General features: G+C 33.0%; 5 protein-coding genes across 11 annotated transcripts; 3 read left to right on the top strand and 2 right to left on the bottom strand.

Moving 5' to 3' along the window:
• Positions 1 to 5: 5 nt before the first annotated feature.
• Positions 6 to 820, bottom strand: LOC111800626 (60S ribosomal protein L12-3). Its single transcript, XM_023684411.1, has one exon. The coding sequence runs from the start codon at positions 734 to 736 to the stop codon at positions 236 to 238; it is 501 nt and encodes a 166-aa protein (XP_023540179.1). The 5' UTR covers positions 737 to 820; the 3' UTR covers positions 6 to 235.
• Positions 821 to 3711: 2891 nt separating this feature from the next.
• On the top strand, positions 3712 to 4588 carry LOC111800495. The gene has a single exon (XM_023684212.1). It carries the CDS (start codon positions 3862 to 3864, stop codon positions 4375 to 4377), a length of 516 nt encoding a protein of 171 aa, XP_023539980.1. The 5' UTR covers positions 3712 to 3861; the 3' UTR covers positions 4378 to 4588.
• A 1623-nt stretch (positions 4589 to 6211) lies between these two features.
• On the top strand, positions 6212 to 8347 carry LOC111800610. 2 transcript variants are annotated; one of them, XR_002815999.1, is made up of 5 exons: positions 6212 to 6386; positions 6571 to 6682; positions 7351 to 7419; positions 7648 to 8038; positions 8117 to 8347. XR_002815999.1 is itself a non-coding variant. In XM_023684386.1 (4 exons), the coding sequence occupies exons 1-4, from the start codon at positions 6262 to 6264 to the stop codon at positions 7726 to 7728; spliced, it is 387 nt and encodes a 128-aa protein (XP_023540154.1). In that variant the 5' UTR covers positions 6212 to 6261; the 3' UTR covers positions 7729 to 8347. The 2 variants fall into 2 exon arrangements, 1 of the variants encoding a protein (XP_023540154.1); XM_023684386.1 differs by having other exon boundaries at positions 7648 to 8347.
• Positions 8117 to 12171, top strand: LOC111800608 (BTB/POZ domain-containing protein At5g03250-like). Of its 6 annotated transcripts, XM_023684384.1 has the most exons (8): positions 8866 to 9295; positions 9485 to 9554; positions 9618 to 10116; positions 10192 to 10376; positions 10497 to 10527; positions 10601 to 11031; positions 11367 to 11620; positions 11668 to 12171. In XM_023684384.1, the coding sequence occupies exons 1-8, from the start codon at positions 9237 to 9239 to the stop codon at positions 11948 to 11950; spliced, it is 1812 nt and encodes a 603-aa protein (XP_023540152.1). In that variant the 5' UTR covers positions 8866 to 9236; the 3' UTR covers positions 11951 to 12171. The 6 variants fall into 6 exon arrangements, with proteins under 6 accessions (XP_023540153.1, XP_023540152.1, XP_023540149.1 ...); XM_023684385.1 differs by lacking the exon at positions 8866 to 9295 and adding an exon at positions 8117 to 8186 and having other exon boundaries at positions 9618 to 10376; XM_023684381.1 differs by having other exon boundaries at positions 9618 to 10299; positions 10420 to 10527.
• Positions 12172 to 12832: 661 nt separating this feature from the next.
• On the bottom strand, positions 12833 to 16321 carry LOC111800671 (cytokinin riboside 5'-monophosphate phosphoribohydrolase LOG3-like). Its single transcript, XM_023684475.1, has 7 exons — positions 15911 to 16321; positions 15506 to 15603; positions 15341 to 15371; positions 14274 to 14373; positions 13456 to 13526; positions 13231 to 13374; positions 12833 to 13046 (listed from the first exon to the last, which is right to left on the bottom strand). Exons 1-7 carry the CDS (start codon positions 16025 to 16027, stop codon positions 12954 to 12956), a joined length of 654 nt encoding a protein of 217 aa, XP_023540243.1. The 5' UTR covers positions 16028 to 16321; the 3' UTR covers positions 12833 to 12953.
• Positions 16322 to 24125: the final 7804 nt, after the last annotated feature.

Genomic DNA, 24125 nt, shown 5'->3' with positions numbered 1-24125 from the left:
ATATGTTCAATAAAGATGAAATTTATATCCAGTTTCCATGAACAGAAATGAAGCTTTGATATTCATTGCCATAATCCAATTCAAGCTTTTTAAATAAAAACCAACAAAAAAAACGCAGATAAACAAGAGATAGAAGAACCATGCTAAACTCATGTTAAATAGCAAAACTGATCAAACAAAGTTGTGGTAAATTCAATCTCTCATGCTAAAGTAATGGCCAAAGAAACTTTTACTCTCAATCTTGGGGCACTTCAACGTCGCCATCATTGATCTCCTGTTGAAGATCCTTAGGGTCCTTGCCATCAACAGTACAACCAACAGACACGCAAGTTCCAAGGATCTCCTTGACGGAGCCAGAGAGGTCCTTAGCCATCGATCTAGGCCGCATAACCCTAGCAATCTCAATCACATCATCAAGAGAAATATTGCCATTATGCTTGATATTCTTAGTCTTCTTCCGGTCACGCTCCGGCTCCTTCAACGCCTTAATTACCAAAGCCGCCGCCGAAGGAACAACGGAGACCTTCGCCTGACGATTTTGGACAGTGAGCTTTACAGTAACTCTGAGACCTTTCCATTCCTTTGCGGTCTCTTTAGCAATGTCTTCTCCAATCTTCTTAGGAGAAAGACCGAGAGGACCAATCTTCGGAGCGAGAGAACTGGCTGCTCCAACCTCACCTCCGGTGACACGAACGAAAACATCCACCACCTGACTAGGGTCGAACTTCGGAGGCATGATTCCGCGTCGTGAAGGTCAGTGGATTCGAGAGATTCCACAAAAGGAAGAACAGCCACTGGTTAACCTAATCAAGCGGCGAGGCTTTCACTTGATTTATGCTAGAGTTTTTGATACAGCGACGACGTGTCGGCCCATGGAAACTTCAAAACCCTAATCTGCAGGTTTTGGATTTCATCCCGATGTGTCGGCCCAATAGAAAATTGAAAACCCAACCACAGCCCATTTTCTCCATTTCTCCTGACCCGTTTTCTTTTTTAATTATTATTTATTAAAATCTATACTTTTAAAATTTTCAATTTAGTCCCTATATTTTAATATATTTACAGTTATTCTATTATATATTTTAGTCTTTTTAATTTTATTTCGTGTAGCAATTAACTGATATTTTCTATTTAGTTGAGTTTAAAATTAATATATATCGTAAATAATTTTTTATGGGCAATTTGGGTAATCATAATTAAATAAGGAAAAAAATATTAGCCCACTAGAATAATTTTATATATTTTTTTATTGTCGATTTTAATATAGTGAAAAAAATATTAGCTAATTATTTTTTAAAAAAATGCATAATTAATTAATAAATATATTTGGAAAAATTAATTAGGTAAAATGACAAAAAAGCCATCATTAATCGTCAATTTCCAAGAGTTGACATATGCTAAACAATGCTTGAAAAAATGGCAATTTTGAAAATGACTAATTAATAATTTAATATCTAATTCATAAGTTTTTTTTTTTCTTATAAGGAACAAATAATATAATATAAAATATTATTTCGACTCATTTTATTTTAGATTTTGTATTATTATTATTTTAGCCCATAATTTTTAAAATGTCCATATTCTTCTAGATCAATAAATTTGAAATGTTTACCGAAAGTCAAGGGTATTATTGTAATTTTATAATAATATTATATTAAAATTATTTAAATATTTAATAATGTTTATGAAAAATAATAATGTCGAACAAAGCCCTAGAAAGCTACTACTATTGTCATTTTAAATTAAATAAGATGTCAAATTTTAAATATGAGGGATTCGATATTACATACTTTTCAACTGTGAAAACAATCAATTAAAAAAAGAAAGATTATTCTCGATCTTTTTTAAATATTATAAAATCCGTACAAAGAAAAATAAATTTATCCACCACACGCTTCTTAAAAAAATAAATATAATAAGAATAATAACATTATTAAATGATTTTTTATTTTTTATTTTTTGGAAAATAATTAACCTTATCCAGTTAATGTACGAAAAATATGCCAAAATTAAAATATGCATTTTCTGTAAATAAAATAATACAATTAAACAAATTAATTGACCAAAATAAATAAATTAGGCAAAGAAAAAGAAAACAGCGGTAAAAGTACAGTACAATTCTATTTTTTCACGTATCCTACTTTTTGGTACACCCGTGCCCTCTCCCTTCACCATCACCGTCAGATGTTCATATTTAATTCAACTTGACATCATGTCAACGTACTTGATTTGGACACGTTGTCCGCTGCATTATTTACTCGTACTACGCAATGCACTGAATCTTCCCTCGACAGCCGTTTGTGAAAAACCGTGCACGTCAACTTTGTGGATTTTCGTACGCCACGTGTCTTGCCCTTGACGACGAAGATTTTTATTGGCTTATATTCTTGCACTTTTAATTTATTAATTTATTGATGGATAAATATGGAAGTGATAAATAATTTCACTTTTATTTCAGATAATTATTAAGCGGAATTATATTTTTATTTTAAAAATTACAACATTATCTTAATCTTACCTAAATGTCTCAAAATTAGCGTTTAGTATAAAATTGATGTGGCAATAATATCAACACAATAATTATTTTGTTAATATAAATATTTTCATTATTATATTAATATTTTAACGACATATTTATTTATTTTATTTGAAGAATTAACCCTCGAGTAACATGTTTATAATAAACCACAATATTGGTGGGACCCACTAAATGTAGCGACTGCAGAAGAACGGGTGTAGACAATAATTTCCCTTTTTTATTTTTTTTCTTATTTTATAGATAAGGAAATGATTGGTACACGTGTCGATGTGCTATTAATTATATTAAAAAATTCGTCGTTATCTTCTATTGCACCAATCATGCGATGCAGGATGGTGGGGCCATTGAAATTAAGAAATTTATATAAATAATTTAAATTTTGTCCGACGTGTCGTTTACTTGGACGTTGAAAATTAAATGAGATTATATTGTCGTGTTGTCGGGGTAAAAGAGGTTTTAAAACCCGTTTACTAAAAAAAGGTTTCACACGCTTATAAAGAATGTTTCGTTCATCTCTTCAGCCAATGTAGGAATCTCACTAATTCGAAGCTTTTAATAATGTCAGTATTTTTTTACATTAATGATGAAATTCACTAATTTTTCTCGTGAGATAATTATAATATGTTGTCTTCGTTGACCGATATTTTAGTATAGAAATATAGTCTAAAGCACCTTTTCGATGAGTTTTCGAGTGTCGTAACCACACGAACAAGGTTACTTGCTCAAGTTGCTTACTGAGCTGGATAAACTTGGCTATCCATAGTTTTCACATGATGCGCACCTTTTTTGTCTTCCAAACAATTCATTTCTAACGTCTATCCTTATATGAAATAAAATAACAAATTAAACTAACAAAAACACAAACCATCTTAATCGGATTTTTATTTTCGTATAACTAATTATTTTTAAAAAATTTTATTTTATTTCTAAACTGGTCGAGTTATATTAAAATTTTGTCAACAAAAATATTTAAAAATATTTAATAATTAACTTGATATTATTGTGTAAAAATTAAAAGATAAATAGAGGTTAAATTGGAAAAGTCAACATAGCGGATAGTCAAATATGAGGGCGAGTGTACACTAAAACAATGAGGTCGGCCGTATNTTTTTTTTTTTTTTTTTTTTTTTTTTTTTTAAATAAAAAAATTTAAAATGTTCGTACGCGGAGCAAAGAAAGGAGGGGTTCGAAGCGTGAACTTATCCATTAAATCCATTATAAAACTGGTGGGACTTTGATTCCCTCGGAGTAGTTGAAATTCAATTCAATCAACAGAGAAGAAAAAGAAGATCCAGAAACTCGAAAGCTTCCATCCATCTTCAATGGCGTCAAGGAGAGGCTTAGCCTTCGGATTCGGTTTCCATTCCAAACCTAACTACATCTATCCAGCGTCGGAGCCACCCGCCGTTCGCGGTACTGAATCTTATGCCGACAACCTCTTCGACTTCGACGAGGCGGATATCTGGACGTCTGCTCAAACTCCGCCGATAGAATCGAGGAAGATCTTCCCGATCTCGAAGAAACTGCCGAAGAGAAGTAGCGCTGCGGCGGAGAAGACGGTGAAGGCGTCATCGTCATTGCCTGTCAACATTCCGGACTGGTCGAAGATTCTGCAGAGCGATCAGAGCAAACACGGCCGGCGTGAAGCAGCGGAGGAGGATTTTGACGATAGCGACGATGATGACGACGATATGTGGCGGGCGCCGCCGCATGAGTATTTGGCGCGACGGCGAGGCGAATCGTTTTCGGTTCACGAAGGGATCGGAAGGACGCTGAAGGGCAGAGATTTGAGAATGGTGAGAAATGCAATTTGGGAAAAAACTGGGTTCGAAGATTAATTCAAATTTAATTTTTAGTTAGCGTCCGTATAATTAATATTATAATCAGTACCGGAAATTATACTCAAAATAATTATTAGAGAATTTTGATGAAGTAATTTAATGTAATTTTTCCATAATTTATTTCATTTTCTTTTTGGTTATTTGTGATTATCTGTATTGGAAACAGTGAATTTTTTGTGATTCCAAATCTGGAAACTTCCATTAAACATAATTATCTCCAAGTTTAAATACTTAAATTCGGATGCTTAACGACTAAGCAACCCATTTAGTATTAAATTATAATTATTAAAGCAATTTAATTGCTTAGAAATTTTTTTAATTAATTGAAATGGGAGTCGGTGAGAAAGCAATGGACAAGCTAGAGCAATTCTTTGAGTAAAATAATTAATATCTTTTCTTGCTTGCCCAATTAAGTTATCCTCTTTTATTAAAATTTATTTTTAGAATTTTCTAATTATTTTAATTATATCAATTTATCAATATTTAAAATAATAAGAATTTTGTAGAAATATATTTAAAATAAATAATAAAGCTTAAAACTAAATGTAAATTCAGATTCCTGACGTGGCAACTTTTGATTTGCCAAAAAATGTGTGGATATTTTAAATTAATAGGTTTTTTTATTGTTTATTTTTTATTTTTTAAATTTCTCAATAAACTAAAATTGAGCGTGTGAAATAAATTTCATGAGGGTTAGAAACGCGTAATTATTTAAAAGAAATAAGTCAATTTTGTAACGGTTACAAGGTGAGACGGATATATTATAAACAATTTGGTTATTTATTGGACATGATTCTCAATCCTCCCATAAGCCACGTGACGACGTACGGTTTAAAATTACACTAATAACCTTTTATGCCACCGATAATATAAATTGTAATAAAAGATATTAAAAAAAAATTAATATAAAAAAATTAATTATATTTGTAAAATTTTAATAAAAAAAAGTTTCACCTATGAATATATAATTTAGTTTGAAAGTTGGGCACCAAAGGGGAACAAGAGGGACCATAGAGAATAGTTCGTAATTGGAAGCAGCCAGAATATTGCTCCTCTAGTGGAATAAGATATTCCTGTCCGGAATAAGAATCCACATGGAGATTTGGAAACGTGAAAAAGCATCCAAACACTCCCCCAAAAAAAAGTGGGAAAATAAAAAAGAAAAGGATAATGGGAATAATAATATGCAAATAAAAAAAAATTCAATAAATCCACGTAATAAAAAATATTTAAGCGTTTTGCAATTTCATAATTAATTTAATAAAAAAAATTAATCATAATTGAACTGAGTTTGAGATGAATGGTCGTGTATCATAGAATTATAATATGTTAAAGTCACGTCCATGATTTATATAAACTTTACAGATACGAGAATAGCGATAAATTAGTCGATTGAAATACAACAAAAAAATTGGATACGTGGTATGTCCGACATCGACCATTTTAATAATTTAACCATCATATTTAAATATCCTATTAGAATTAAATTTAACAATATATTAACAATTATTTTTTTATTTTTATTTTTGCTTAATTAATTAAGATTAAGATAGAGATTAAAATATATTATAGTAAATTTAAATTATATTATAGTTTTTTTTTTCAAAAAACAGGCGGTTAGGGAGTCGTTATAACTTGGCAGTTGGCCGTTTTATATTTCAGTCATACTATATATTATTAATTAATACTAAAATATTAAATTCGAAAATAAAGTATTGACAAAAATGAAAATTGGGCCTTATTGGGCCGGGTTAGACATTTGAGCCCAATCATGATGGGCTAACCGTACACTAGTCTGCCTTCAGAGAGAAGTTTCCTCCGGCCTTCACCTTCGAGGTTGTCGCCGTCAATTCATCGGCCATTGACCTTACAGAGAGGGACATGGGGAGAAATCAGAAGCAAATCTTGGTAGGTTTGGCTGCGGCGATGTTCTTAGGATTGGTGGTGTACATGAGGCTTTGGACCATAGACTATTCCATGTCTACCGATGAAGCCGAACTGCTCAGGTCTGGATCTTACATTTTGGTTTGTTTTTCTCGTTTTGTAGGCTATGATTACAGAAATTTGTATGAAAAATTTAGGAAATCGTACTGATTCCGCTTAATCTGTGTTTTCGGGATTTCGAAATGTGAAATGGAGTAAGATTATTATATCGGTTAGATTTAAATTGATCGTTAATGGATTATTTAGGAGGCAGTTCGACCTTGCGAACCGCGAGGCAATGGATGAATCTGCGGAATGGCGTCGTATGTATGATCACGAACTAGACAGAGCCAAAAGTTGTAACAGTGAGCTAAATAAGGTCAGCATCTTTAGGGTTAAGTTTCCATGAAGATCGATAAAGTCAGTGGATTTTTTTCCTCGCTGCATTGAATTTATATTTTGGCATGATTTGTTTATTACTTTTCTGAGACCTGTTGTTTGAGGGCGGTATGCTTGAATTTTGTTTATTATTGTTGCTGCTCCTATGATCTACGGATTGTCAATCAAAAGATTCAAAACATTTTTGCATTGCCAACCGGCAAAGAACTTGTTAAATGCGAAATTAGAAATGCTCGTGTATAGAACAAGTAACTCTCTGTTCTTGGCAGTGAATGATGAAATTTTTCTCATATTGTTGATCTCTTATTTGCATTACGTTGCTGTTTCAAGTAACTGGTTTAAGTGACATATTAGCTTAAGTTTTTGTTCATAAGATAATTGAACATAGTACTAGAGCACGAAGGTTTGCATTCAATCTTTGTCATATGATTTTCTTTCCTATTAATAATGGTAGTCACTCGTTGAATCTCACCCAATTTTGAAATCTTCGAGTGAGAAGAGTGTTAAAAAGAGTGTGAAAGATTAAATATTTCGTAACCCGTTGATTTGAACTTTCGAGTTTAGGGATTATTTAACAAACCCCACGTGGTAGAAAGTTTTTTTTGTATACATTTGATGATCACTGATCATGCTCTATATGATTTACAGCTTAAGGAATCTTTTGAGAAGGTAGGGGATGTTGCTAGAATCAATCAGAAGTTGACAAATTTGCAAGAGGTAACTCCTTGATGTAACTATATAGTTATCGAGTTTGGAGTATCTTAACTGAGTAGTAAGTTGTCTACTTAATCTTTCCTTCAAAAACTTAGGAAATGACTTAAGAAATCCTTGCATAATATCACATACATGCAAAGAAATGCTATCGTTCGTCTCGAGAACTAAAATTTATCTTGTATCTGTAAGTATATATGGTTTTGACCCCTTAAACATGTCTGTAATTTTCAGGAAAACGCTGCTCTCCGTAAAGAAGTGGATGCCTTACAGCTAAGGCTAGAGGCCGAGAGGTCGAGGTGTGGCTCTCAGTAGAGCTCGTCGACAAACACCGTAAAGAATACTAATACCGAATTTGAATTCTAAAATGTCTATAACAAAAGTTGCTGGGCATGGCTTGTGATGGGAAGTAGAACTAAGTACTAAACCAAATGATGAACTTATGAAGGTCGATGCGTATTTCTCTTTGTTATCGGCAAATAAAGAAAGGGTTTACCTGGACTCTAGAGGAGAGGCGATTCTGCAATTCCATGAGACCACTGACTTTCTCTTGCTTTTTAATGTAACGTCAACATCAGCTAGCGATGGGCTGTTACACTTAAACTCAACAAAGCTCAGGGGAAAGGTAAGATCCTCAAGTTTCGAGTAAGTTCGTCCGATAATTAGATTCTCAAGTCTCAACGCACATGGGAATGTTTTGTAGAGGGATTGCATGAAAGAAAAAAGGATGGAGCTTTCCTATTTGTAGCCATAAGCAAAGGTGTGAAATAAAGGTAACAAAAAGGGAGGTTTCTTTTTCTTGAATCAAGTGTATGTAGTAAAAGTTTACTCTTTTCCCCCCTACTTAGAAACCAAATCAGACTACGAAAATTCTTCTGAAGATCTGTGTTTTTGTTTCTTGAAGTAGATTATATTTTGAAGGATTAAATTCAAATGGAAACAGCCGGCAGTTAAAAAGTTTTTACTGTTCTCGAAGTGATTAATGATTTTGAGATAGTTAATTGGCCTATGTAATTAGAATAATTTTATATATGAATTATAAATAAATAGTATAGTAGCAGTTAGATTAAATTTCTTTTCCTCACATTGTTAGAAGTAAGTGTAAGTTTTTTTTAAAAATTATTTCATAAAATCAAAAGACTAAATTATATATAAAATAAAAAACAATAATTTGGTTTCAAAATCTATTTTATTGATATTTCTTTTTAATTAGAAATGCAAAATTTTAATTTTTTTTTTTATATTTTNTTAGATTAAATTTCTTTTCCTCACATTGTTAGAAGTAAGTGTAAATTTTTTTTAAAAATTATTTCATAAAATCAAAAGACTAAATTATATATAAAATAAAAAACAATAATTTGGTTTCAAAATCTATTTTATTGATATTTCTTTTTAATTAGAAATGCAAAATTTTAATTTTTTAATTTTTATTTTTGATATTATAAAGTGGGGTGTTATTAAAAAGTTTGATGTGATTAAATTGGTGAATGTGAAATTATATTGAAATTAAATTGAAAGAAAATAAAAGAATTTGGGATATAAAAAAAGACGACATGTCGTAAATGTGGGTGGGAGAGTCTTAGTGAAGCGCAAATGTAGAAGAGAAGGAGGAGGAGGCATTGGAAGCGCTTGACTCTCAGTTCTGTTCTTTGTTTGCTTTAGACTCGCTACCTTCCATCGAAACATCTTCACGATCATCTAGGAATGTTCCCATTTCTTACATTCTCCTCCTCCACATTTTCCGCCATTTTCCTCCATTTTCCTCCATTTTCCTCTTCCCCATTTCTCTCCATGTTTTAGCCCTTCTCTTCCCATCACCACCCATGCCCACCATGAAATTAGGCATCAAATCGGAAGCATTTCATCGCGACGGCCAAACCTGGTAACTCCTTTTTCTCATTTCCATTCCCGATCACGATCTGGATTACACAACCTTCATTCTGTTTATTATGATTTTGTATTAATGCCGATTCATATGCTTTATAATTTCACTCTCTGCTTCTCTTAAATGATTACTCTGTATTTTACTACTCGTTGTATGATTGAGATTGTATCGTTTGCTGTTCGTTAGGCTTTGCTCTAGTGGATTACCTAGCGATGTTGCGGTTGAAGTTGGGGATATGTCTTTTCATCTTCATAAGGTCTGTTTGTNTTTTTTTTTTTTTTTTTTTTTTTGGTAAATTGCTTAATTGTTTTTCGATCAGTTTCCTTTGCTTTCGAAAAGTGGGTTTCTAGAGAAGCTTATAGAACAGCTTCCCAGTGAGGATGGATCCGGTCGTGTTCTGAAACTTCATGATATTCCTGGTGGAGCTAAAGCTTTTGAACTTGTTGCTAAATTTTGCTATGATGTTAAAATAGAGCTCACTTCTTTGAATATAGTCAGTCTTAGATGTGCTGCAGAATATCTGCAGATGACTGAAGACTATGGAGAAGGGAATTTGATTTCTCAAACAGAGGTTTTTCTTAATGAGGTCTTTGGCAATTGGACTGATACCGTAAAAGCTCTTGAAACTTGTGAAGAAGTTGGTGCATATGCAGAAGAGGTACACATTGTGTCAAGATGTATTGATTCCTTGGCTGTCAAAGCTTGTGCAGACCCACAATTGTTCAATTGGCCTGTGAAGGGACAGGAGAATGCCCAAAGCCCCAATGGGACAGTTCTATGGAATGGGATATCTTCGACCACGAAGCCACAGCCTACTGGTGAGGATTGGTGGTACGAGGACGTGTCGTTTCTTAGATTTCCCCTGTATAAGCTTTTTATTTTGTCTGTTGAAGCTAAAGGATTGAAGGCTGAGAATATAGCTGCATCATTAATACATTATGCTAAGAAGAATATCCCCTTGATCAATAATCAATCAAGCTTCAATGATATGAACCATGTTGGTTCAGGAGCCCCAATTTCTACAAATTCTGAAGTAGATCAAAGAGTCCTGCTTGAGGAAATTGTGGGGTTACTACCGNTGATCAATAATCAATCAAGCTTCAATGATATGAACCATGTTGGCTCAGGAGCCACAATTTCTACAAATTCTGAAGTAGATCAAAGAGTCCTGCTTGAGGAAATTGTGGGGTTACTGCCAAGTGTAAAGGGTGTCACCACCACCAACTTCCTGATTGGGCTCCTCAGAACTGCTATGATTTTGCATGCTAGTCCCTCATGTAGGGAAATTCTAGAGAAAAAAANTGATTGGGCTCCTCAGAACTGCTATGATTTTGCATGCTAGTCCATCATGTAGGGAAATTCTAGAGAAAAAAATAGGCAGTCAATTGGATCAAGCTTTGCTTGTTGATTTACTCATTCCTAACATGGGGTATACAGTGGAGACTCTTTATGACATAGATTGCATTCAGAGAATTCTGGACCATTTCATGTATATATACCATGCTACAACTGCATCTTCTCCTTGCATAGTCGAAGAGGGACAGTTAGTCGGTGGAACGGATACGCTGACCCCTTTAACGATGGTGGCAAGTCTGGTGGATGGATATCTTGCAGAGGTAGCTCCAGATGTTAACTTGAAGCTGCCAAAATTTCATTCTCTTGCTGCTGTGATCCCTGATTATGCTAGATCAATGGATGATGGAATTTATCATGCCGTTGATGTGTACCTAAAAGTAAGAGCTATTTTCCCCACTTGCATCAGGCATAAGATCAATTGCTTTTACGTCAAGTTCATCTAGATTCTGAGTGTTCATGTTCTTCACCTTGTGTTTAATCCAATTGGGTAGNTACGTCAAGTTCATCTAGATTCTGAGTGTTCATGTTCTTCACCATGTCTTTAATCCAATTGGGTATTAAAAGTAATCTGGTTTATAGCTTGTGGATATTGGCATCAATGTTCTTAAACCCCTTATGCAATAATGATTGATGATCTTTGCAGAAGGATAGAATATCAGTGTAGATCGGTTTTGAAACTTTAGTGGGCTGATAGTATTTGCAACTTGTTCAGGCTCATCCTTGGCTTTCAGATTCAGAGAGGGAGCAACTATGTAGATTGATGAATTGCCAAAAGCTCTCTTTAGAAGCCAGTACACATGCAGCGCAGAATGAGAGGCTACCTCTTCGAGTAATTGTTCAAGTTCTATTCTTCGAGCAGCTTCGACTCCGCACGTCGATATCTGGTTGGTTCTTTGTTTCGGACAATCTCGAGAACTCGCAGCATCCTAGTCGAAACTTAGGACTTCCTAAGAACGATTGTTCTAGGCCAATGGAGTCTAGTGCACAAGATGGAGAAGAGNCGATTGTTCTAGGCCAATGGAGTCTAGTGCACAAGATGGAGAACAGGGTGGTGGTGGAAAGGATGTAAAAGAGAGAGTTTCAGAGCTTGAAAGGGAGTGTGTAGGCATGAAAATGGAGCTTGAGAAGCTGGTTAAGGCAAAGAAAAGCTGGAGCCTTCTTCCAAAAAAGCTGGGATTCAGAAGAAAATCACAGCCTTGCATCCCAAAGGCAGATGATGTAAAGGAACAGACACCCTCTGCGAGTGCTCCACAAAACAATGGAAGTGGTGATGTGGGCCAGGGAGTAGTTGAGTAAGTGAGTATAGATGAATTAGTTCATAGATGGATAAAACTAATCATTCTCTAGCTTTTGTAGAATATTTTGAGCTTGGATTTTTGGTTTCCTTCTTCATGGATTCTAATACTCTTAGAGCGAGCATCCTTGTCAATTCTTTAATGTCTAAAATTTGACTGATTTTTGAAGTTGTAAATTAGTATAATTTGAAATAGTGAAGCCAAGTCTCTATCGAATCGTTATATGGAAGAATTTGACCTTTATTATTGAAGTTCTGCGATCCCTATTTGGTTGGGAAGGTAAACGAAAATCTCTCTCTAATATATGCATTTTAAAATTGTGAGGGACCAAAACAGACAATATTTACAAACAGTGGGCTTTGACTATTACAAATGATATCAGAGCTAGACACCGAGCGATGTGCCAACACGGATGTTGGGACCCCAGGAGGGGTGATGAGTCACCGGACAATGAGAGGCACTGGTTGGTGTAGGATTAGACACTCTCTATAGTAGACGGGTTTTAAAACCGTGAAGCTGACAACGATATGTAACAAGACAAAGCAGACAATATCTACTAACAGTAACTCGTCTCCCACCAAATCCAATCTATCAAATCGTTATCTTGAAAAATCCGGTTTCAAATATTCAACCATCCTCTTTCAAAAGAAGCTAAAAATGGCTTTTTGTTCCTTAAAAAAGAAAGAAAGAAAGAAGTGTAATGAAATGAAGGTAGCCCAAAAGTAGAAAATACATATATAAGTTGCCACTGAAGATGGAAATGTCATCAGAGCTACAATCCTATACTTACAGCTTTTCAAGGATATAAAAAGTTTCAACAATTAAATGTAGTAGTAGCCCTTTCAAACAATGACACTGAAATAAACNAACAATTAAATGTAGTAGTAGCCCTTTCAAACAATGACACTGATATAAACGAATTTACAAAAAAAAAAAAAAAACTTCATACTAGACGCCTCCATTTGCAAAATTCTTCATCATCATCATCTTCTTCAGTTCAGAAATCACCTGGAGATATCACAATTTTGAGGGTAGCCAAGCTGCTCTATCTCCCAACTTAGCTTTGAAGCAACTCTTTCATGGCAAGGCACATACTCCTGCACACAACAACCAACTCTTTATTTGATTAATGGAGTTCACAAACACGAGCTTTTTTGTTGATGATATAAGTTTGCTCAAGAACAATATATTTGCTATCATATTTTAAATACAAAAACTTGAAACAATCGATATTATAGTACTCATGAAACTATGTTTTGTAGTTTTGGTATTTGATGATACCTCCAACTTCTTCACTAGCTCCTTCGCTGATGGCGCGGAAACGATAATTTGACGCGCACTTGGACTGACGAATCCCTCCTCCACAGCTTTATCAATAAATGACAGCAATGAATTGTAATATCCATCAACATTCAACAGCCCCACCTGCAGTTTTCAGTGTTCATTTTGTTCATATTCAGTAACTATCACAGCACTGGAAAAAGTAGCAAAAGAAAGAGCACTCACTGGCTTGTCATGGATCCCAAGCTGCGCCCAAGTTATCACTTCTAGTAGTTCTTCCAGAGTCCCATAGCCACCTGCATTCATTTCATATGTAGTAATATTACAGCTGCTTGTGCAAAATCATGCAGATGATCCATCCAAAAGAAGCAATTAGGGGCATAGTAAGCAAGGGCCAGTTGAGCAAAGTGAGTCAAAGTAGTCTTTTTTACTCTACATGGCAGGGGAAGAGGTAATCAAGGAAATCTCTGTTTTTACCCTACATTTGATATGATATTATTCAAGGAACTCTCTTTTTCAGTGCTGATATTGATGGGTCAATGATGCTTTCTTAATTAATCACATGGCTTAGTGTAAGAAGAAGAAGATGGGCCGTAGCAGCAATAAATGCACAGCGCCATTAATGCAGATGGTGACAAAGATTGTTTTAAAAAAAAAAGTGAAACTAAGAAGGCTACAAAGACAGGCACCGAAAGCAGAAAACAATATATTGTTAATTTATGGGGGGAAAAAAGGGGAATAAGATGACGATTGCATGTTTTTATTTACAGAAGGAAACAAAAGGGAAGATGATAAAGAGGAAGAGGGCATTTTAGAGCTTTGACTGACTGTCAGATAGTAACTTATGAGTGAAGTAAAATGAGAAAAAGAGGTAAGTTTTGAAGGAGAGTCATGATGGAGTTTTGGGCCATTTGTTGAATGCCAAAGTAAAAAGGTGGGGTGCTGCTGAGATATGAACACTACGTTTTGATTGCAATTATGCTCAAGAATTTTCAGTGCAAGTAGAAAATGTGATATGTCAGGCTTTTTTGTATAATAATCACCTGGCAAGGCAATAAAAGCATCTGAATGCTTTGACATCTCTGCCTTTCTTTGATGCATATCTGCCACTGCCTTCACTTCCCCTACAGTTTCACCAGTCAGCTGTAAAAGGAAATAATGGAATACAATAGGTTAGAGAGAGAGAAAGAAAGAGGTCTTAAAGCCTTGTTTGGAGAGAGAAAATGATGGGTTTGCATGGGGAAAAGGGATGAAATACAAAAAATGATAGAGAACCCACGTAGATTTAGGAGCATCAAATATTTGGATGTAAAAATTTCTATCTACCGAATGCATTTTAAATCCGAAAGAAGAAATCCAAATGAGACAATATTACTAGTGCTAGACTTTGGCCGTTACAAATTAAATCAAAGATAGACATCGAGCGATATACTAATAAAGAGGCTAAGTCTTAAAAGGGGTGCAAACAAAGACGCCAGACTCCGAAGGAGGGTAAATTGAGGGGTTCTACATCAATTGAAGAATGTAACAAGTACCAACGAGTACATTAAGCATCAAAGAAGATAGATAGTGAGATTACACGTTAGTTGAAGAGAATAACGAAACATTTTTTTATAAAAGTGTGTAAACTTTCCTTACCAAACACATTTTAAAAACATCCATAGAAAACACAAAACAAATCTAAGAATACAAATGATAACACATTTGAAAAATTTAATCTATCAATGGAGATTGATATGGTTTTAAAAAGTTCAGAGAGCTGCAAGCTTCTGACTATTTGGGCAGTATTATCATGGATAAGGCTCACCCAAGCAGTATGAGAAAGGCAGATCTTGAGCCACACAGAAGAATGTAGCGGAAAAGGAACTATTAAATGAAAGAGAGAGAGAGAGAGAGGAAAAGGAAGATGACAAAAAAACTAGTAAAAACTAAAAAGCAGAGGAAAGTGGGGAGAGTATCACAGAGAACAATGAGTTGTTGGAATAAATAAATGCAAAATCAGATAAAAGGAAAAACAGAACAGTCCCTTTCTTGTGATATATATATATATAACGAAATGAGCAGAGAAAAAGATTGGAGACTTTATGACACTGCTAAGCTACAGACATACCTCTCGAGGCATGAGCGTCTTGGGTATAACCCTGCGCAAGAACAGTATCATGACGAGGTCAGTAGTACGAAGGCTTGTAATGGTGAAGAAACAAAAGAACAAAAACAACCTTAAAGGACCAATCAAAGTGAATAAAAGTAAAAAAAAAAAAAATGGGGGGGATACCCAATGACATGCCGACCGCCATCATGAACAGCTTGCGAGACCAGACCCATCAGCCCTATGCTGCCCCCACCGTACACCAGATCAATGTTCCTTGAAACCTTAAAAAAACAACCAAAATCATCATTTCAGGAAGTTTTACGAAATGGGGTTGAGATCATTTTGTTTGTATTTTCATATTCAGTGCAAGATAGAAGGGTAAGTTTTAGGCCAAAACAGTGAAGTTCTTGCTCAAGAATTATCACAAACACCTGATGTGCAGAATCAGAAGACATCTCAATCGAAGATCAATGGAAGACGAGACAACCAAAGGATTATATCATCAAATCATTCAAATGAAGGGAAGTAATGTTGAACAATCTATAACGCAAATAATGATCCGAACAGAAAAATGGGAAAATTAGTTACCAATTCGTTGGCGAGTTCAATGGCAGAATCTTGGTAGCTTCTCTTCTTGCCATGGCTGCTACCACAGAACACACAAATCCTCCTAAACTTGGATTGATTCACAATCACATCCTCCATTGTTGCAAGTTCTAATTCTTTACCTTCTATTCCGTGTTTCACTCCGTTGGATTCGGTTAAAAAGTTTAGCAATGGAATGAAAAAGGTGCGGAGAAACAGAGCATCAATTTGTTCCAACTGGGTGTTTGAGTATGCTCCCCAATCACATACAAACGCCACCGAACAAAATCAAAAAGCGTGAAAGGAAAAAGAAAAAGAGAAAAACAGAAGAAAACTGAGAGTCTCTGTTCTTTCTTTCTTGGTTCTCTCAGTCTCTGTGGGGAATTTGGGGTAACTGGTGGTGGTGCAGCCCTCTGCTTCCCTCATTCCCTTCCCTTTCTTTATAGTAATCTTTCATACCTCCTCGCACGTGTGTACTTTCCGGCACGCTTCCCAAACTCATGCCTCTTACCATGCTCCATTTTTTTCAATTAAAAATATTATTAAACTAAATTATATATATATATATATATATAATATATCCCAAAAATACATCTATATTTTTAATCATTTTAAAACTAAATTAAAGTAAAAAAAAACATTATAACTAATTTCTCTGTAATAACAATTTTGAAATATTTATGAAAAGTCTTATTTAAATACACTATAATGTCTCGAAGTTATATATATATATATATATAATTTAATTAAATTTTGATTTTCTAATTGATTATATTTTATCGTTAAATTATTAATTTAATCTTTATATTTCGAGTATGTAATGATTTTTTATTTATTTCCATTTTTACCCTTTTAAGTTATGTTGGAAGTAAGATGATATTATGTTTTTATTTTAGGGTTTGATTATGTTAATTTTCTTTCCTTTCTCCAGCTATAGTCTGCCACTATGAGGAGGTTAGTTGACACAAAGTATTGGCTATTTAAAGCTATTTTTCTTATCGTCTCTATTTTTCGTTGATAAGTCGGTATTTTTGCGTTCCTATCGTGTTCATCCCGTTATATTAAATGATTCTGGTTGTTTATTAATCTATATAGATGTAATAATATGGAGAAGATTGAAGACGGGTTTTTTGAGTTAGCTCGCTCTTGTGGATCACGACCCTTTTCCTCGAACATTGTGACACGTGTATCGCCCATAACCTCTTGTGAGCTCACGACCCTTTTTCTCGTACATTGTAACAAGTTGTTCATAATTATTTTAAAAGCTACTATAATTTCAACCTAAAATATAGCAATATAGTTTAATTCAATTTTTTTATTTATTTATTGAAATTTAGGAGTATTATTTTTTAAATAGAAATAACTTTTATTAATTTATGTTGCATATTAAAGATTTTTTCATAATTTCCAAAAAAAACATGTAGTTTTAAAAATACATTTGAGAATTTTTGAAAAATTAATATATAAATTATATCATTTATTCGATTATGTAAATAAAATTAATGATATCTTACGAAGGTATTACCAAATATGGGAATTGGGTTCCCCCACAGCAATTGTTGTGAGTGTGTTAAGATCAGACATGGAGTACAGTACAATTGTGACAGTTGGTATTAGAACCACACTTTAGTGTTTAATCGAACAAGATAGTCAGAGAAATGAACCCAACGATAGAATGCAGGCAGCAGTGACAGTTTGGTATCAGAACCACACTTTAGTCGAGCAAGATAGTCAGAGAAATGAACCCAACAATTATTTATTTACGGGTACTATTTAACCTAAATATTATCAGAATTATTAAGTAAAATAAATAACATCTGAGCCCTACCACTTAGGCCTTTCATTCCCTCCATCTGTATTTCTTCTTAATTATTAACTTTCCACAAATAATTAAAAAGATTTTTTTTTTTTTTTCTTGAGAAAAAATATTCTCTCACCCTTTGACGTGGCAGGCCAGGGGCATCCCAGTCTTTTATTATTTATTTTATTTAATTCCCCGCCCCTGACCTGCTGGCCTGCTTCGCTATAAATAACACCCTAAATACCTTCCCCCCAGAACAAATAACCTCCATAAAATTTATTTTTTATTTAAATTTACATTTTTTTCCAAAAAAAAATATTAAATTTCTAAAAAAGGAAAAAATAACCCGACATTTAATTATATAAAATTAAGATAAAAAAAATAATTATTTAGTAAATATATTTTAAACTGTACTAATTATACGACTGACAATCATATGTAACGAGACAATTATTATTTATTTATTTATTTAATTATGAAAGATTAAAAAAAGGGTTTGAGTGGACATTAGGACATGGGTTTACTTATTTGGTTTGACCAAATGTCTCTGACTTTATTATTATTATAATTTATAATTATCTGACAAAAGTATGGGTTTATTTTAATTAATTAAATTTAATTAAACCCTTAGAGATTATTATAAGAATTAAATTATTTAACTTTGCAACTTATATAATTATTTTTAAAAAATGATATATTTTGATGCAAAAAAATTATTAAAGATTGTGTGGAAATGAATGGTAATAATTTATATGGCCACAAATAATTACTATATGGTGCCATGCAAATTGAGAACAAAAATGTGAATAAGGAATTCTAATAATTTATATGGTCACAAATAATTACTATTGGTCTTCTTATTACCATACCCAATGTCATGCAAATAGAGAACATAAAAGAAACAAAATAATTTCGTATACTCATTTAATTTTAATATAAGCTAAGATCAACGTCATAAATTCATATCATGAATTAAATAGATTTGATTGCTCGAGAATTTGTTTAGAATGATACTTATAATTAAAAAATAGTTTAAACATTTAATTACGGATAATTTCTGAGGTTAAACTGTAAATTTGATCCAGAGTCATGTCTAAGATTTAGTTCAGGATTCAGAATCTAGATTCGGTACCTGATGGATTTTACATTCCTCTACATTCTGTGCGTTGTGCGTTATCAGAAACCAACATGGGTTCGTTTGACACCGAAAAAAACGAGCATTTTGTTGGTATATGTAGTAACTTTTAATTCTTTTACAATTTTCTTACACAGGTTCGTTCATGTATTTATCTTTTGCTGAGGTGGTTACATACCCACCAACCAACTTTCACCTCAGTTCATCCTCGAACCATATCTTAGTGGGAGAGTGTAACAACCCAGATCCACTGATAGCAGATATTGTTTTCTTTGGACTTTCCCTCAAGGCTTTAAAACGCGTCTGCTAGGGGAAGGTTTCCACACCTTTATAAAGGATGATTCATTCTCCTCCCCAACCAATATGGGACATTACATAGAGGTACTGCACCAATGTCATTTGTAACGCTCTATATCCAAGATTCAGATAAGAATTTCATTAGAATCAGTCGACAAAATTCTAACATTATCTAAATCATAGATATCAAAATTATAATTTAACCGAAAAGTTCAATTAAAAAAACATGTCGGACTCACACTAACATTATTATATCATAATATTAATAACTAAATCTATTTTAAAAAAGTTACGAGATCACATACACATCCAAAAGTAAACCCTAAGTCCACATAGCTCGATAAATTAAATAATTATTATCTCGAAATTTAAATTTAGAATATAGACAAAAAAAAAAAAAAAGTAGTATGGTAATAAATATTGGATGTAGGAGTAAATAATGTATGATTTATTTATTTGAAGATTAATATGAATATTTAATTTGGATGGGTAAAAGAAATAATTAAATCATATGGTCAGAAATATTTGGATTTGGATACGTTTTCTAAATTACTGCTTGTATTATATTCAAATAATACATATTTGCCTTTATTGTAAGGTCATGGATTCAGATTTAGTTTCTATATGCTATCATAAATAATTAAATTAAATTAAATTAAATTAAAATCAAATTTCGACGCTGAATTTAATTATATTTATTAATAATTCACTCATTGACTGCGCCTTTCATTTTGTCAGACTATTTCCCCCCTCTATTTATTGTTTATAAATGTTAATTAACCATTTTTTTATTTAATTTAGATTATATTTTTATTTTCTAATTAATTATTTAATAACGCCAAAAATTATATTCCACAACACCGCACGTACGACACGTGAGATTTATATTTAAAAAATAAAAAAATAATTAATTATTTTTAGGACGATAAATATATGAAATAAAAAAAATATTGTGAATGTAATNTTTATTTTCTAATTAATTATTTAATAACGCCAAAAATTATATTCCACAACACCGCACGTACGGACACGTGAGATTTATTATTTGATTTTTTTTTTAAAAAAAAAATTAAAAGCTTTGTTCAATAAGTGAGTATCATGGCAACTTGTAAATAATTAGTTTAAAAAATAAAAAAAATAAATAATTATTTTTAGGACCATTCAGCTACGAACGATAAATATATGAAATAAAAAAAATATTGTCAATATAACACGTAAAATATTAATGAGACATGGAAATGAAAAAGACATTAAACTATATTCAATGTTTTCATGTCGTGATCGTGGATGCACCAAAAAATTCAAGCTAAAATGGTAGCGTAGAGTATATTGTATTACGTAATAAATTCTCATCACTTCATGCAAATAGTTTAAGACATTTATTTGATTCGTCGATAACGAGAAAACGACATTATTACGGGAAAAATATAGTAATTTTGAAAATATTTGTTGAAAGTATGGAAATAAATTACTGAATCAAGACACGGACTTACTCGATTGGGACCGGAACTGTTCGACTTGCTCGAAAGGGACCGACTCGAAGGAATTAGGGTTTTGAAGGCGGTTGAGATAGAGAAAAATAGCATGTGCGCTTAATAATAAAGGCAAAATCCTATCCAAATTTAATTTTGGTACCAATTTTGAGGCAAAAGTTAAAACGGAATTGTCCTATTAATTAATTATAATAAATATTTTTAGTTATGAATTTAAAAAACCCACACCTACACACAGATTCATTCATTTTTGTGGCTATGCAATAAACTTCAAACCGCCTTGGTCGGCTTTTTCCCGGTTCAATCAAACCGGACCGTCTAAATCATGGTTTATTTCTAAACATTATTATTTTTTTATTTATTAAGCAAATTTATATATTTTAAAATAAATTTTAGGCATATCACGTATTTATATGTAAATATTATTAATATTTTGATTTGGGAGAAATAAATTTAAATTATATTTAATTCTAACGGGATGTATCTATTGATTACGATTGTTCGGGTTTGTAGGAATATTGATTAATGAGGGTGAGGAGCGGTCTAGTTATTAGGTGCGCGCGCTATGAAGAAAAAGACGTTGATTTAGATTAAGCTACTTCTAGATAAGGTAGATAAGATAAATGACGATATTTTAGGTAGAGAAATTATTTTAAACGGTATTAAAATAATAGACGGTCGATCTATGAAAAAAAAAATACTTAAGAAATTAAATCGAAAAAAAAAACAATTATTTATTATTTATATATATATATATATATTTAGACATTAAATAATTTTGGTGTATGAAGATGTAGTACAACTATTATTGATCCCCTTGTTTGTGAAGCAAACATGTTCCAATTTACCATAAAGGAAAGAAAAATGAAGTAAACGTTCACGAGCGTCTCCAAAACTAGACATATTATTTCTCGTTATTCGAATATAATTTAGTGGTATCGTGTCAATTATTGTCATAAAAATTGATGGCTCAATCCCGACCATATAATTATATACCGTATGTATATATATATATATATGGTAATATGTGTCTTATCCATTTAGCCGTTATAATAAATTACAAGTTGGTACCGAGAATAGATATGAAATTAAATTTTGTGTTGGATATTTCACCGTATCTTTGTCAACTTCAGTTGAAACGTTCAATCCTCTTACCCACACACGTTAAACTTTAAAAAAAAAAAAAATTATAATTTACTATTTCTTCAATTTTTACCTCCGTAACAGGTTTGTATGATCGTCTTTTTATGATTAATAAAAAAATGAAGTAAATGTAAAAATTTAACGGAGTCGACAAATTAACGAAACGAAAATGGTATGATTTGACGGGTAGAATTTGTCGTTAGAGAAACAAAGAAATGAGTTGAGTCACATTCATCCATTTGTGTTGGCTTTGTGGAATTCATTTCCTCTTTGTGCTTCATTTGTCTTCAAAAGGGAAGGCATACCCATGCATACCCTCTTCTTTCCTTGTCCTCAACAAAGACAAAATTACTATCTTTTTATAAATAAAATAATATTTTATTATTATTCACGAGCACGAAGTTTATATCACGTCAAACCAATCTCGTTAAACTAAAGTTGAGCTTAAATCCTACTGACTCCGTGTTAAGGATATTTAGTACTAAATTATAGTTTACCATATATATCATATTTAATATTTTATTATAAAGCAAATATCTAGATATTTCTTTCCATAGGTATCTTTCCATTTATTATGAGCCTCGAAGGCATAGTAAAAAAGTGACTAAAGTATCGAACAAAGGGTGTAATTTGTTTGAATACTTCGAAAGAAAGAGTCGAGCTTTGATTAAGGGGTGACGTACTTTGTTCGGGGGAGGTGTTGAATGAAAGTCACACATCGGCTAATTTAGAGAATGATCATGAGTTTATAATCAAAGAATACTATCTCCATTGGTACGAGGCTTTTTGGGGAAGCCCAGAGTAAAGTCATGAGAGGTTATGCTCAAAGTGGACAATATCATACTAGTGTGGAGAGTCGTGTTCATCTAATATGGTAGGAAAATTTTGACCTAACGACCCAAGCCCACGCTAGTTTGTCCTCTTTGGACACGTACGTCCGAGAGGGATTATCAGTTCAATCGCTCGGGGTAAATCATATTGAAGCTCTGACATTTATATAATAATTTCATGTGCCATAATAAATTAAACCAACTTATAGGAGAAGATTTTAAGAACTGGGCTGTCACGTTTTGTCCCCTCAAAATAGGTTAATAAGGCTTCTAGCCTTATTTATTTATTTATTTATTTATATAGAAATTTAATTTAAATTTTTTTATCTCTTCAATATTACAGCATCATCATCGTTCCACAATCGAACTAGTTGTCCCGTGCCCAAATTATTAAACGAACATCATCATCATTCCACAGTCGAACTAGTTGTCCCGTGCCCGTTTCCGTTACACATTATTATATGATACGTCTTGAAGTAAAACCAATATCTATCTCACTAACCAACCCGAGCAATCTCTCAAGTGACACGTGTATTCTAAAGTATTTCATCATTTGTTTTCGATAGTGTTCAGAAGTTAAAAGAAAGCTCGAGGAGTTTAAAAATGGTGGGGATATGAAAAAATGCGCAATATTTTTTTTTTCCTCGTTGTCATTAAAAAGTTAAACAAAAAATAATTATTAACGAGAGAAAATATTTCAAAATGGAAGAATTTGAGACAATGATAAGACATGTCTTGTTGATATATGAAAATGCCCTCAAAGCTACATATAATTATTTATTTTAGCGGGTAAATTAATGAAAAGCTAAAACGAGCGAACAAGAAAATGAATTTTGAAAGAAAAAACTTTCAAACACGATCGATTATAAAGAAATGTCAATATGTATAATCATAGAACCAACACCTTGATAATCTCAGTCAATAAAAACGAGGTGCTTGTTGATGTAACGTTCTAGGCAGTATAGTCTACAAACAAACTCTTCTCGCAGAAGCTTCACCTAAGCTGTTGTTGTCGGTCATTATACAAAAAGTCATTTGTATATCAATGTAGTTCGTTTCCCAGCACATTATGACCCTCGAGTTGGATCGAGTGACGTCAAGCTAAGCTGGATTTGAGTTGCTTTTCTTTTAAGAGGCTTGTCGGTACATTTATAGAGAACGAGCTAATCACGACGTTAATGGATGATATCTTATTCTGTCATTAATCCCGTGTTTCTCGAGTGAATGATGAGATAGATAGGTGACATGACATGTGATCATCTTTTAAGCTCGTCAAGCTAGGTCTAGTAGTTTGAGTTTGTGTCGAAAATGCTGGGCCTACCTACCCGCAACAATGTGGGAATCGATTCGGGCTCCACTCCCTTATCCTATGTAACTTACTACTACTTAGCTCATGATGATGTAGATCACCCTCAACCATGCACATAGCTTAGCAAGAAATCTTTAAGATATACAACTTTGGCTTAATGAAGGGTAATAACTTGCTGACTTCACATATCCAAATAATTTGCCATTATTG

Source organism: Cucurbita pepo, chromosome LG08 (assembly GCF_002806865.2).
Source record: "Cucurbita pepo subsp. pepo cultivar mu-cu-16 chromosome LG08, ASM280686v2, whole genome shotgun sequence".
NCBI classification, from domain to species: Eukaryota; Viridiplantae; Streptophyta; class Magnoliopsida; order Cucurbitales; family Cucurbitaceae; genus Cucurbita; species Cucurbita pepo.
This window is presented reverse-complemented; position numbering and strand designations above follow the sequence as displayed.

Coding starts and splice junctions, on each gene's coding strand:
- LOC111800626 (XM_023684411.1), bottom strand. CDS start 736: ATGCCTCCGAAGTTCGACCCTAGTCAGGTGGTGGATGTTTTCGTTCGT.
- LOC111800610 (XM_023684386.1), top strand. CDS start 6,262: ATGGGGAGAAATCAGAAGCAAATCTTGGTAGGTTTGGCTGCGGCGATG. Junction 6,387..6,570: donor GATGAAGCCGAACTGCTCAG/GTCTGGATCTTA, acceptor TGGATTATTTAG/GAGGCAGTTCGACCTTGCGA. Junction 6,683..7,350: donor GTAACAGTGAGCTAAATAAG/GTCAGCATCTTT, acceptor TATGATTTACAG/CTTAAGGAATCTTTTGAGAA.
- LOC111800671 (XM_023684475.1), bottom strand. CDS start 16,027: ATGGAGGATGTGATTGTGAATCAATCCAAGTTTAGGAGGATTTGTGTG. Junction 13,527..14,273: donor TGCTTTTATTGCCTTGCCAG/GTGATTATTATA, acceptor AAATGAATGCAG/GTGGCTATGGGACTCTGGAA. Junction 13,375..13,455: donor TTGGGATCCATGACAAGCCA/GTGAGTGCTCTT, acceptor TGAAAACTGCAG/GTGGGGCTGTTGAATGTTGA.
- LOC111800495 (XM_023684212.1), top strand. CDS start 3,862: ATGGCGTCAAGGAGAGGCTTAGCCTTCGGATTCGGTTTCCATTCCAAA.
- LOC111800608 (XM_023684381.1), top strand. CDS start 9,237: ATGCCCACCATGAAATTAGGCATCAAATCGGAAGCATTTCATCGCGAC. Junction 9,296..9,484: donor CATCGCGACGGCCAAACCTG/GTAACTCCTTTT, acceptor GCTGTTCGTTAG/GCTTTGCTCTAGTGGATTAC. Junction 10,300..10,419: donor CAATGATATGAACCATGTTG/GTTCAGGAGCCC, acceptor TGAACCATGTTG/GCTCAGGAGCCACAATTTCT.